The 13,052-nt window shown below is 37.4% G+C and overlaps 1 protein-coding gene across 2 annotated transcripts in view; it reads left to right on the top strand.

Moving 5' to 3' along the window:
* Window positions 1-13,052, top strand: part of NPEPPS (aminopeptidase puromycin sensitive) — a 65,677-nt gene that overhangs the window by 9,560 nt on the left and 43,065 nt on the right. For both annotated transcript variants that reach the window (XM_028519041.2, XM_028519044.2), the window contains one exon: window positions 1,848-1,932. In XM_028519041.2, the coding sequence (XP_028374842.1) occupies window positions 1,848-1,932 (85 nt within the window). Of the gene's footprint in view, window positions 1-1,847; window positions 1,933-13,052 lie in introns of those variants that run through there.

Raw genomic sequence — 13,052 nt, 5'->3', positions numbered from 1 at the left:
TGTGGTCTGTTCAGCAATCTCAGTGCACTGTTGACCTCCATATTGGTTTTGTTTGGTCTACACAGTATTTTTTTGAAAATTTGAGTTAGTTGTTATCAATTACAAATTAGGAGATTGCACATGAAATCTGAATTTGCGGCTTCTTTAAAATTGGAAGATCTATCAACACTAAGTCTGTTTTTCAGTTCAGCAATAGTTGGTTGGCTCCAAGAAGTGTTTCTTTCCCTCTCCTTTATGCAGACCTCTATGCATACCTTTCACTTAACCTACTGCACGTGATTGGCTGGCCTCTGCAGGCATTGTGTGTAATTTAGGGTATCTATATTTTTGTAATTTTTAGATTTAGACCATTCAAATATCTGAAAATTAATTTGAGGTTTTGTTTAATGCAACAAGTGTATAAAAATGAGATTACAACCAAATTGAAAAATGGACAAAGGTTATAAACAAGCAATTTGCATAGGAAAAACTCAATGGCACAAAAAGAAAAGCTTAGTCGGCAATGTTAATAGTAATCAGGGAAATTCTTATTAAAACAACAATGTGATGCCATTTAATACCTGTTATATTGTCAAAAATTTTAAAGTTTTTTTTGGAGGATGCTGAAAGTGGGATTTCTTCATTCTTTGCTCATGGAAGTGTCAGTTGAGACTACTCTGGAGGATAATTGGGCAATTCTTGGTAAGGAAAACATGTGCACAAGGAAACACGAATCAAGATGTTTATTATAGCACTATTATAAATAACAGTAAAAAAGTGGAAGTAACCTAACTTCCTTCATGAAGGAAATGGATGATAATGTCTTTATTTATAGAATGGAATACTACTATGCAGGAGTTAAAATGAATGAATTAGATACACATTTATCAGCATTTACCCATCTCAGAAACAATGTTAAATGAAAAAAGCAGGTTGCAAAAAATTATATATACACAATTTGATACCATTTTACCATATAAATTGTGTACCATATATACACAATTTGATGCCATTTATATAAAATTAAAACATTGTTAGTATATTGTTAAAAACATATACTAAACATTCATGAGAAAACTACATTATTCTTAGGATGGTAGTTATTTCCAGGGAAGAAGGAAGAGAGAAAAGGGCTTTTATTATTTCTATATTTTATTTACCTTTTGGATCTGAAGCAAGTAGGACAGTCATTAGTGTCTGTTACATCCAAAATATTTCTTTGGGAAAAGAAAAACTTTAAAGAGTGTTTTTTGAAGTTTTGATATAGTTTAAGATACTAGCTTTCTTCCTCTATTCATATGAAAGGTCTCATGATGGGTTTCATGGGTTGTAATACATAATTGTAACATATGCGAAATGTTTTCTCATTAAATGTTTTTGAAATTTAAAATATTAATTAAGAAGTAGTTATAATCAAGGTTTCAGTAGAAATAAATTACTTTTATTTTAGCTTGCTGGTCAGATGTTTAAATTCTGTGAAATACTTATGCTTTTATTATTTCTTTTAATATAATGTGAATTGCTTTGGATTAGTTAAAACTACTCATTTATTTCTACCATTGATGCATAAATACTTTAGGTTTTAGTGATGTCTGGGTTTAAAAAATTTGGCCCTGGCTGGTGTTGCTCAGTGGATTGAGTATGGGCCTAATAACCAAAGGGTTGCTGGTTTGATTCCTGGTCAGGGCACACGCCTGGGTTGTAGGCCAGGTCCCCAGTGTGGGGTGTGAGAGGCAACCACACATTGATGTTTCTCTCCCTCTCTTCCTCCTTTCCTTCTCCTCTCTCTAAAAAATAAATAAATAAAATCTTTTAAAAATATTATTACTGAGGCTGTTTCTGACACACTGGTTTTTCTTTCTTCTTAGGTGAGGCAGGCAACCAATCAGATTGTGATGAATTGTGCTGATATTGACATTATTACAGCTTCATATGTACCAGAAGGAGATGAAGGTAAGAGCTGCTTTTCATTTTAATTTGTTGTCCCTATTTGTGTGTGTATGATACGTGCAGGGTCAGGCAGAAGTAGGTGTTTACGGTTGTGATTATATGAACAGGGTTTATTTGTGTATTATTTAGTAGTTGTTGTATTATTTATACGAACAACTGTAATCCCCACTACTTTTGCCCCACTCTGTATTTGTGTTTTCTTTTGGGTGTATAAATATACATTTCTAGGTTGTTAAGATGTCAATGTTTGTTACTTTAGAAATAGGAAAATTCTTTAGATATTCATGGGAAATGTTTGGATAGTATAATTTGTGCTATGAGATAAAGGAAATGTCACAATTTTAATTCTGCTTCAAACATTAACTTATTTTGTGATCTAGACAGATCACATTTCTTTAAATATGCGTATAATACCATACATATAAATATAAAGTGTAAGACATATTTTAAAAATTAATTTGAACAAACAAGGTTTAACAAGAGGGCCTAGTTCATATGTGGTTTTCTTGAGTTTTTTTTTCTTCTTGAACTATAGAGTAAGATTGAGATAAGTCTTACTCATAACTGAGAGAAAATTATTTGCTTCATGAGATCAAGTACGAAAGAAGCTAGATGATGGAGTTAATCACAGGGGAAGAATAGTTTTAAAAGAAACATGATATAGAATGTGTAGGAATTCATTACATATCTTTAAAATGAGAAGTATTTTAGACCTTGTAATTACAATAAGGATTAAATTTAGTAGTCAGTTCTGGCATGAACTCATTTCTACATAAGCTGCATTTCTAAAAGTTATCAAGTTTGGCATTAACTCACAGGTATATTAATATTGGAGCTCAGTTGCTTTTAATTTTTTACTTTATCTTGACATTCTTTGTCAGAATGTTTTATTGGTTGGTCTTTACTACTCTGAAACTTGCTCTTAGAAAATCTTCTCATTTGACCCTGGCTGGTGTACTCAGTGGATTGAGCTTGGACCTGCCAACCAAAGGGTCACTGGTTCGATTCCCAGTCAGGGCACATGCCTGCATTGCAGGCCAGGTCCCCAGTGAGGAGCATGAGAGACAACCACACATTGATGTTTCTCTTCCTCTTTGTCTCTCTTCCTTCCCTTCTCTCTAAAAATAAATAAATAAAATCTTTTTAAAAAGAAAAGAAAGTCTTCTCATTTGATATAAAATAAGTTAGAAATTTGACCTTTTTATTTACATTTTGTATTGCTGATTCCCTTCTCCTTTGCATTATACTGGGGAAAAAAGCATACAAGTAACATTTTAAGGCCTGGCAATACTTATTTCATGACTTTTTCTTAAATTATCCATAGAAAGACAAAAAAAGTTAGTAGCATTTGAGTCTACTATTGCCAAGAAGTACTTATGTTCAGTTGATTGTAAATGAGATCAACTGCTCTGATTTTAAGTTAGAGGAGCAGGTCCTTCAAATGGATTTTGAATGCATGCCAACTTTTAACAAATTGTTTGGTAAATGAAAGAGAGATTATTTAATTTCTTTAACCGAAGGAACACGGAAGTGCATCAGCCAAGCATATCAAGGCAAGCTTTCTTCATTGTAGGTAGAGAACATTTAAGTTCAGTGTAGGGTTTTTAAATAGTGTCAAGTGTAGGCAGAGGTAGCAAAAGAGATGTGCACTGTCCCCCCCGGCATGATTTCAGCTCAGGTTTGTTTTCTGTTTCTTCTACTAAAATGTCAAGTAAGAATCTAAGTAAGAACTTAGATGTTTTGAATATGCATCACTGAGTGGTGCCCAGCTTGTAGTGATCTGCATCTCAAGGAAGCAGTGTTAGTGCTCTCACTAAGAGGGGCAGGAGAGAAGTGAAAACGTAGAGGAAGTGAAGAGGATTTGGAGAGAATTCAGGTAAAACATTAAAATTTTTTAGATACATAAAATAGTTTCTTTAGAACTAGCTAAGGTACATTTCTTAACCTATTTCTCCTACTGCAACAGGAAAACCCTGGAGTCCTGTGTACCAAGCTGATTTTATTTTAGAGTGTAAGAGAATGGAAGTTGTATGAATTTGGCATTTTAAGGTTTCAGTCAGAAACAAAGGCAGATTTGGCCTTCTATGTATATCTATGTATGTCTCTATATAGACATGTATAGCTTAATTTTGTCCTTGGACATAGTAGCATTTTTTTATTTTTATCTTATGAGAGAGCACAACAGGTTGTTTCTTTATAAACAAGTAGTTGTGAATTTGACTGCCAACTCTTTCCAGGGCTGTGTGCTGATGGCAGGGAACAAATGAGTCAATGGCAGAGATACCATTTATTAACCCAGCTAATCTCATGTAGTACCTATTAATACTGCTGAGTGCCTGCTGCAAGACCAATTGACATCTGCAGTCACCAAACTTTGGTGTTTTAAGGTAAAATCAGGAAATTAGTTGAAGGCATAAAATTGTGCCTTCTTTGTGTAAGTTTTTAATTGATGAAAAAGGCCATCCACACTTCAAGGATTGGTGAAATCACTAGCACTTAAGCATGTACCAGGAAAGTACCTCCCTGCACCTTGCAGGGATTAGTATTGTCATCAGCTTCTGCAAGAGAAATACAAACTTCTGAGTGCCTGAACTCAGGACCTGACAGGTGAAAAGACTTTTATCATTAATCGATGGCTTGGGCATAGAAATGATCACTTGAAAGTTTTGTACTAACTTTTCCCTTAGTATATTCTGCCAGGTATATATGTTTGTAGAATTGGCTGTGTAAGAAAATTTTTTTTCCATCAGTGACATAATATTTCACACAAAATTCTAATATATAGTTTCAGATCCAGCAGCATCACTTTGGTTTATCCATATAAGGCATGTAAACTTCAACATGTTCATTCTTGAAGTAGGATTGTGTTTTTCAGTATTTGCATACACACATATGTGTGCTTAATGATAGGATAAATCAGCTTAGTCAGAAGAAATATTGCCAAACAATAATTTAGAGCAAAACTATTAACTTGAAAAAAAGGAATGGTTCCTGACACTTGATCCTAAGCCTTCATCCAACTATTAGTAATACATATTCTGTCATACAGTTACATGTGGGCTAATAATAACATTAATAAACCATCATCTCTTTTGCAATAATGTTGCAAAATACATACACAACTGATTACGTGCTAGCCCGAAAATCAGAGAGAGTGAAAGAGAAGGGAAAATATCTCTTTCTAATACAAATGTATTGAAATATGATACAGAATTTCATAAGGAAATTTTAAATGAAAAGAGCCTAAGTATAACTTAAATGCTAAGCTGGGAGAGGTAGTTGTTCAAATCAGTGCTTCTAAACTTTGCCCCCCAAGAAATAATAGAAAACAATAGTGCTTTCTTGGTTTACTGGAAAGAAGAGGCTCACACGAGGAGGGTGGCAGAGGTTTTCCCTTGCTCAGGCTCTGTCTGGCTGACACAGAGTCAAGGAGATTAATATCTTGGCAAACCTGTAATTCATATTTCAAGTTGCCATAAAACACTGGGAAAGCTCTGTTGTAAATAGTTTCAAATTATAGGAATTACCAGAAATCTTAGCTATCAGATCTCTTATAATAAAATATAATGCTATTTATTTATGTGTATATATTTTATATAAGTAATTTCATAAATTATATTTATTTATGTATTTTATTTTATTTTATTTTTAGACAGAGGGGAAGGTAGGGAGAAAGACAGGAAGAGAAACATCAATGTGTGGTTGTCTCTCACACACCCCCTACCGGGGGCCTGGCCTGCAACCCAGGCATGTGCCCTGACTGGGAATCGAACCAGTGACCCTTTGATTTGCAGGCTGACGCTCAATCCACTGAGCCACATTAGCCAGGGCTGGGTTTGTTTTTTTTTTTTAAAGAATTTTTAAAAATTTGCCTTTAGAGAGAAGGGAAGGGAGGGAGAAAGAAAAGGAGAGAAACAGCCATGTGTGAGAGAGATGTTGATCAGTTGCCTCTCCTACACCCCCAGTTGGGGGCCTGGCCTGAAACCCAGGCATGTGCCTCCACCGGGAATCAAACCGGTGATCTTTCAGTTTGCAGGTCGATGCTCAATCCACTGAGCCAGACTAGCCTGGGCTATTTATGTATTTTATTTTTTGTGCCTCCTCTTTTTGCCCTTAATCCTCATATCTTTGTCAATTTTATTAGTCTTTTCAAACAACCAACTTATTTTATTTGTAAAATAATTTTTATTTTTTAATTACCATTGCCATACAATATTATATTAGTTTCAGGTGTACAGCATAGTGATTAGACATTTATGTAACAGGAAGTAATCACCCCAATAAACCTAGTTCACATCTGCTACCATACATAGTTATTACAGTATTATTGCTGGTATTCCCTATGCCATGTTTTACATCTCCATGACTCTTTTGTAACTACCAATTTGTATTTCTTAATCCCTTCATCTTTTTCACCCATACCCCTAACCTCTGTGAAATCTGGCAACCATCAAAACATTCTCTGTATCTATGAACGTATTCCTCTTTTGTTTGTTCATTTATTTTGTTTTTTAGATTACATGTATAAGTGAAATCGTATGGCATTTGTCCTTTTCTGTCTTATTTCACTGACCACAACACCCGCTAGGTTCATCTGTGTTGTTGCAGATGGTAAAATTTCATTCATTCTTATGTCTATATGCACTTTTCCTCTTAATCCATTCATCTATTGATGGACCCTTTGGTTGTTTCCATATTTTGGCTATTGTAAATAATGCTGCAGAGAATATACAGATGCATATGTCTTTTCAAGTTAGTGTTTTGGGTTTCTTTGGATAAATATCCAGAAGTGGAATTGCTGGTCCTTCTTTGTCTGTCGTTACAGCCTTTGTTTTAAACTCTATTTTGTCTGGTACAAGTATTGCTACCCCGGCTTTTGTTTTTGGTTTCCATTTTCATAAAATATCTTTTTCCATCCCTTTATTTTCAGTCTGTGGGTTTCTCTGAGCTCAAAAGAGTCTCTTGTAGACAGCGTATGTAAGGATCTTGTTTTCTTACTCACTTCTCCACCCTATGTCTTTTGATTGGGGCATTTAATGCATTTACATTTAAAGTAATTGTTGATCCCTGGCTGGTGTGGCTCAGTTGGTTGGGTGTTTCTCGCAAAGCAAAAGGTTGCCCGTTCAATCCCTGGTTACAGCACATGTCTGGGTTACAGGTTCAGTCCCCATTTGGGGCACGAACAAGAGGCAACCAGTGAATGTTTCTCTCCCTTTCTCCCTCCCTTCCCCTCTCTCTAAGAAAATAAACAAAACCTTATATTTAAAAAAAGAAATGTTAAAGGGTCTTCTTTTTTTTTTAAGATTTTATTTATTCATTTTTAGAGAGGGAAGGGAGGGAGATAGAGAGGGAAGGAAGGGAGGCACAAACAGCAATGTGCGGTTGCTGGGGGTCATGGCCTGCAACCCAGGCATGTACCCTGTCTGGGAGTCGAACCTGTGACACTTTGGTTCGCAGCCCGTGCTCAATCCACTGAGCTACGCCAGCCAGGGCTTAAAGGGTCTTCTTTAAGAAGGAAAAAACAAAATATGTAAATAATAAAGTGGCAATAAATATATATCTATCAACAATTACTTTAAGTGACTGAAAGTAAAGGGACAGCATGAATGGGCCTAGAGGGTATAATGCCAAGTGAAGTAAGACAGAGAAAGACAAATACCATATGATTTCACTTACATGTGGAATCTAACGAACAATATAAACAAACAAACAAAATAGAAAAGACTCAGATATATAGAACAGACAAGGCTGACAGAGGGGAGGGGGATTGAGGGCTGGGTGAAAAGGTGAAGGGATTAAGAAGCACAATTTGCTGCAAAAGGAATATAGTCGATAACATAATAACTATGTATGGTGCCAAGTGAGTACTGAAGATATTGGGGGGAAATTTGTAAACTGTATGATTGTCAAACCACTATGCTGTACACCTGGGACTAATAATACAGTATAATACTGAATGTAAACTATAATTGAAAAATAAAAATTTTTAAAAAGAATTTCTCTAAGAAGAAAAAAGGGGGGAAGATAAAAATATGAATAATAAATGGCAATAACTATATTTCTATCAACAATTACTTTATTTTTAAGATTTTATTTATTTTTAGATAGAGGGGAAAGGAGGGAGAAGACAGGGAGAGAAACATTGCTGTGTGAGAGATACATCGACTCCCCCCGAACTGGGGCAAGGAGATCCTTTCACATTTCCTGTAATACCGGTTTGGTGATGATGAACTCCTTCAGCTTTTTCTTGTCTGCGAAGCTCTTTATCTGTCCTTTGGTTCTAAATATAGCCTTGCTGGGTAGAATAATCTTGGTTGTAGGTCCTTGCTTTTCATCACTTTGAATATTTCATGGCAGTCCCTTCTACCCTGCAAAGTTTCTGTTGGGAAATCAGCTGACAGTCTTATAGGAGCACCCTTATGGGTAACTTTCTCTTGCTGCTTTTGAAATTCTGTCTTTAATCTTTGGTATTTTAATTACCATGTGTCTTGGTGTGGGCCTCTAAGAGTTCATTTTGTTTTGGACTCAGTGCTTCCTAGACTTGTATGTCTATTTTCTTCACCAGGTTAGGATAGTTTGGGTGGTTTTTTTTAATCCTCACCCAAGGACATGCATATTGATTTTAAAGGGAGAGAAACATAAGTGGGAGAGAGAAACTTTGATTGACCGGCTGTCTCCCTCCCGCATACACTGCAACAAGGTACCAAACCCACAACCCAAGCATGTGCCCTGGCTGGGTATTGAACCTATGACCCCTCAGTTTATGGGACAATGCTTCAACCAACTGAGTCACACTGACCTTGGCAGGATAGTTTCCATCATCATTTTTTCTTTTTAAGATTTTATTTATTTTATTTTATTTTTTTTTTAGAGAGGGAAGGGAGGGAGATAGAGAGAGAAACGTCAATGTGCGGTTGCGGGGGGTTGTGGCCTGCAACCCAGGCATGCACCCTTGTTGGGAATCGAACCTGCGACACTTTGGTTTGCAGCCCGCGCTCAATCCACTGAGCTACGCCAGCCAGGGTTCTTTTTTTTTTCCAGACAGATTTTCAGTTCCATGCTCGCTCTCCTCCTCTGGCTAATGAATGTTGGTGTGCTTAAAGTTGTCTCAGAGGCTCCTTAAACTGTCCTCACTTCTTTTTTTTTTTTTTTTAATTCTTTTTTCTTTTTCCTTTTCTGATGGGTGTTTTCTTATGTTCCAATTTGCTGACTTGATCTTCTGCATATATATTCTACTGTTGATTCCCTGTAATTATTTTTTATTTCAGTTATTGTATTCTTCATTTTTGACTGGTTCTTTTTTATGTTTTCTGTCTCTATTTTTATGTTTCCTATCTTTTTGTTGAAATTCTCACTGAGATCATTGAATATCCTTATAACCAATGTTTTGAACTCTGTGTCTGGTAGATTGTTTATCTACATTCTGTTCAGTTCTTTGTCTTGAGTTTTGTTCTCTTCTTTTATTTAGGACATGTTTCTTTGTCTCCTCATTTTGGTTGCTTCCCTGTGTTTGTTTCTGTGTGTTAGGTAGAGCTGCCATGTCTCCTGGTCTTGGTAGAGGGCCTTATGTAATAGGCGTCTTGTGCTGCGTGGCACGGTATTCCAGGTCACCTAAGCTGGGTGCCTCAGGTATACCACCACCCCTGTGTGGTCTCTGTGCACCTCCCATTGTACTTGAGTCTTGATTGCTGTTGGCATGTCATTGGGAAGGATTTACCCGCAGGTAGATTGGCTGTGAGGACTGGCTGTGACCACAGCAGAGGATCTGCTGTACAGGGGTCAACCTCATGGAGCAAGACTTACTTTGATGAGGCTCTGGTGCCCCGAGTCCTCCCCTTGAGTGTGTTGCTCATGTAGGTGGTTCGGTAGTGCTTCATTGTGGTCTGAAGCTATTCACTGGCTTTGGGGCCTCCTGGGAAGTGCAGACCAAGGCCAGCTACCACCTGTGTCCTACCCAGGGCCACCTGGCCTGAGCTATAAAGCAATCTGAAGATGGTTGCTACTTCAGCTGGAGTTGAAGGTTTCCAAGACAGACAAAATGTGAACCAAGACCGCTTAGCAAGAGTGGCACACTGAGGCCAGATTCTGCTTGTTAGAGATTATAGGAAAGTCTATAGCATGAGTCTAGACAGACTGTTTGTATGGAAAAACCACTGGAAAGGGCTTGGTTGGACCTGCAAGCTGGGTAAGGTGGGGTCTCAGAGACTCACCAGAGTGGGGCAAATAGTGTTAGCCTGGTTGATGGAAACCCAGATATGGTGCCTACCTGCTGCCTCTGCAGGGGGAAGGTTCAGCAAAATGAGCAATAGCCAATGTGAGCACTTCTATATGGGAGAAAGCTGCCCTTCCAGCCCTCACCCTGATGCCAGACAGTTCAGTTCCTCCTTGTATGTGTGTATCTGGCACCTTTAGAGCTGGTGCCCCAGCACTGGAGCTCAGAGGCAATGAGTTGGTCAGTGAATAAGTCGGCATGGTCCTTTTAAGAGAAATGTCTGAGACTTCAGTAGCCCTCCATCTCACTCGAACATAATCCCCACTGCTTTTCACAGCCAGAAGTTATGGGGACTTATCTTGCTGGCACTGGGACCCCTCATTTCTTAGAGGGGAGCTCCGTATCCAAGACATTCCTCTCGATTTGTAACTGCCACACTTCTGTTTGGGACCAGCCTACTTCTTGTCTCTGCCCCTCCTACCAGTCTTAATGTGGCTTCTTCAATTCCATAGTTGTAGGACTTCCATTTAGCCAGATTTCAGGCGGTTCTGAATGATGGTTGTTCTGTAGTTTACTTGTGATTTTCATCATGCTTTTTGTTTGTTTTTTGAGAGAGAGAGAAAGAGAGAAAGAGACATAGATGTGATAGAAACATCGATTGGTTGCCTCTGGTACTTGCCCCAACAAGGGACTGAACCACAACCTAGTTGTGTGCCCTGATCAGGGATTGACCCCACAACCTTTTGGCATACAGGATGACACTCAACCAACTGAGCCACCGGCCAGGGCCAATTGTAATTTTGATGTGGTTGTGGGATGATGCATTTACCTCCTTCACCACCTTGAGCAGAAGCCTTGGAGAAGTCCCTTTAGGATTTCTTGTAATACTGGTTTGATGACGATTAACTCCTTTAGCTTTTTCTTGTCTAGGAAGCTTTTTATCTGTCCTTGAATGCAAGTTTAGATTTTTAAGTCCTCAGTTGAATGCTTATTTCATTCCCTGAACTTCTGCAGTTTATTATTTCCTTCTACTTTCTTGGGATTTGTTTTGCAATTTTTAAAAATACTTCTTGAGGTGGATGCTTGGCTTATTAATTACTCTTCTAGTATATTTATTTAAAGCTATAAATTTTCCTCCTAAAAATTTATTGCGTTTAGCTGCATCCCAGACATTTTTTTCATTTGTTTGGGAGGGCAAATGCTGCTGGTAGTGACTGTTATTGCCGCTGCTGCTCCTCCTCCTTCGCCTCTGCCTCCTGTTTGTGCTCTTTTATTTTTTTCTTCTTCTTTTTTTATTCTCATCCGACAACATGTCTGTTGATTGTAGAGAGAGAGAACAAGAGGGGGAGAAACATCTTTGCAGGAGAGAAACATCAATAGGTTGCCTCTCACTCGCGTCTTGACAGGAGGATGGGGGTGGGGATCTGCAAATCTGACTGAATTTGAACCCATGACCTTTGGTTTGCAGGATGACATTCCAACTGACTGAGCTACTCTGGTCAGGGCTCTTTTCTTTTTTAATAGCCACGTGAAGGTATATGCAATATTGACATAGAACCCATAAGTACAATATGGGATAATACACATGCATCACACCTACATTTCCTCATGCCCCTTTGTAATCCATTCCTACTCTTCTCCCCTGTCCTCAGGCAACCACTGATCTGCTTCCACATTTTTTGATATGAAGTATTTTTTATCATTTTATTCAAAATATTTCCTGATCTTTGATCCATGAAATGTTTAGATGTACCTGGAGGTTTTCTAGTTCTAATTGTATTATGGTCAGTGAACACAGTACATGATTTTAATACTTTAGAGTTTAAGACTTGCTTTATGGCTCCAGGTAGGGTAAATTTTTTAAATGTTTGCATATGTTTGAAAAGAATATGGTTCTGTAGTTATTGGATATAATATTTTGTATATGTATTATTAAGTCATGTTTATTGATTTTGCATAAATCTTTATTTTTACTGATTTTTCCCTTTTTTAAAGATTTTATTTATTTTTTAGAGAGAAGGGAAGGGAGGGAGAAATGGAGGAAGAGAAACATCAATGTGTGGTTGCCTCTCACAAGCCCCCTACTAGGGACCTGGCCTGCAACCCAGGCATGTGCCCTAACTGGGAATTGAAATGGTGATGCTTTGGTCACAGGTTGGCACTCAATCCACTGAGCCATACCAGCCAAGGCTGATTTTTCCCTTTTGTCTTATTTTATAAATTATTGTTGTTTGCATGTCATTTTAAAAAGATTTTATTTATTTTTGTTAGAGAAGGGCAGGGAGGGAGAAAGAGAAGAAGAGAAAAATCAATGTGTGTTCCCCGCCAGAGACGTGGCCTGCAACCCAGGCATGTACCCTGACTGGGAATCGAACTGGTGACCCTTTGGTTTGCAGGCTGGCACTCAACCACTGAGCCATGCCAGCCAGGGTGCATGTCATATTTTTTCACCTTTACCTTCATGCATTCCAAATCTGTATGTTTTAGGTATATCTCATATAACTAGCTCATTGTACTTTTTTTCCTTTATTGTTCCATTCTGAAAATCTTTGTTTTCTAAATAAAGTCGTTAATCCACCTACATTAATGTAATTACTGTTGTTTGGCTTTAAATCTACCTTTTTTTTTTAAATAGCCAAAGTGAGAGCTTTACTGTAAGCAATTCTTGAATCTTTTATTTTTTATCTGCCCAAAATAGATCGATCCAAGTAATAGAAGAATCACATGTGCTGTAAAATGGAATCTAGCAATAGAATACTTGATTGTTTCAATTTAAAAACTGCTGTTCTTTTGTTTTTCTGTTTTCATTTTTTACCAGTTTGAAGCTTTTTTGTGCATTTGTAAAAAGTTAGCTTTAGTAAACCTTTATAGAGATGGTCTTGGATCACAATAATTCAGAATTATGATAATG

The sequence above is a fragment of the Phyllostomus discolor genome, chromosome 8, assembly GCF_004126475.2.
Source record: "Phyllostomus discolor isolate MPI-MPIP mPhyDis1 chromosome 8, mPhyDis1.pri.v3, whole genome shotgun sequence".
Lineage (NCBI taxonomy): Eukaryota > Metazoa > Chordata > Mammalia > Chiroptera > Phyllostomidae > Phyllostomus > Phyllostomus discolor.
Note: the sequence above shows the minus strand (reverse complement) of the source record. Positions and strands in the feature narration are given on the sequence as shown.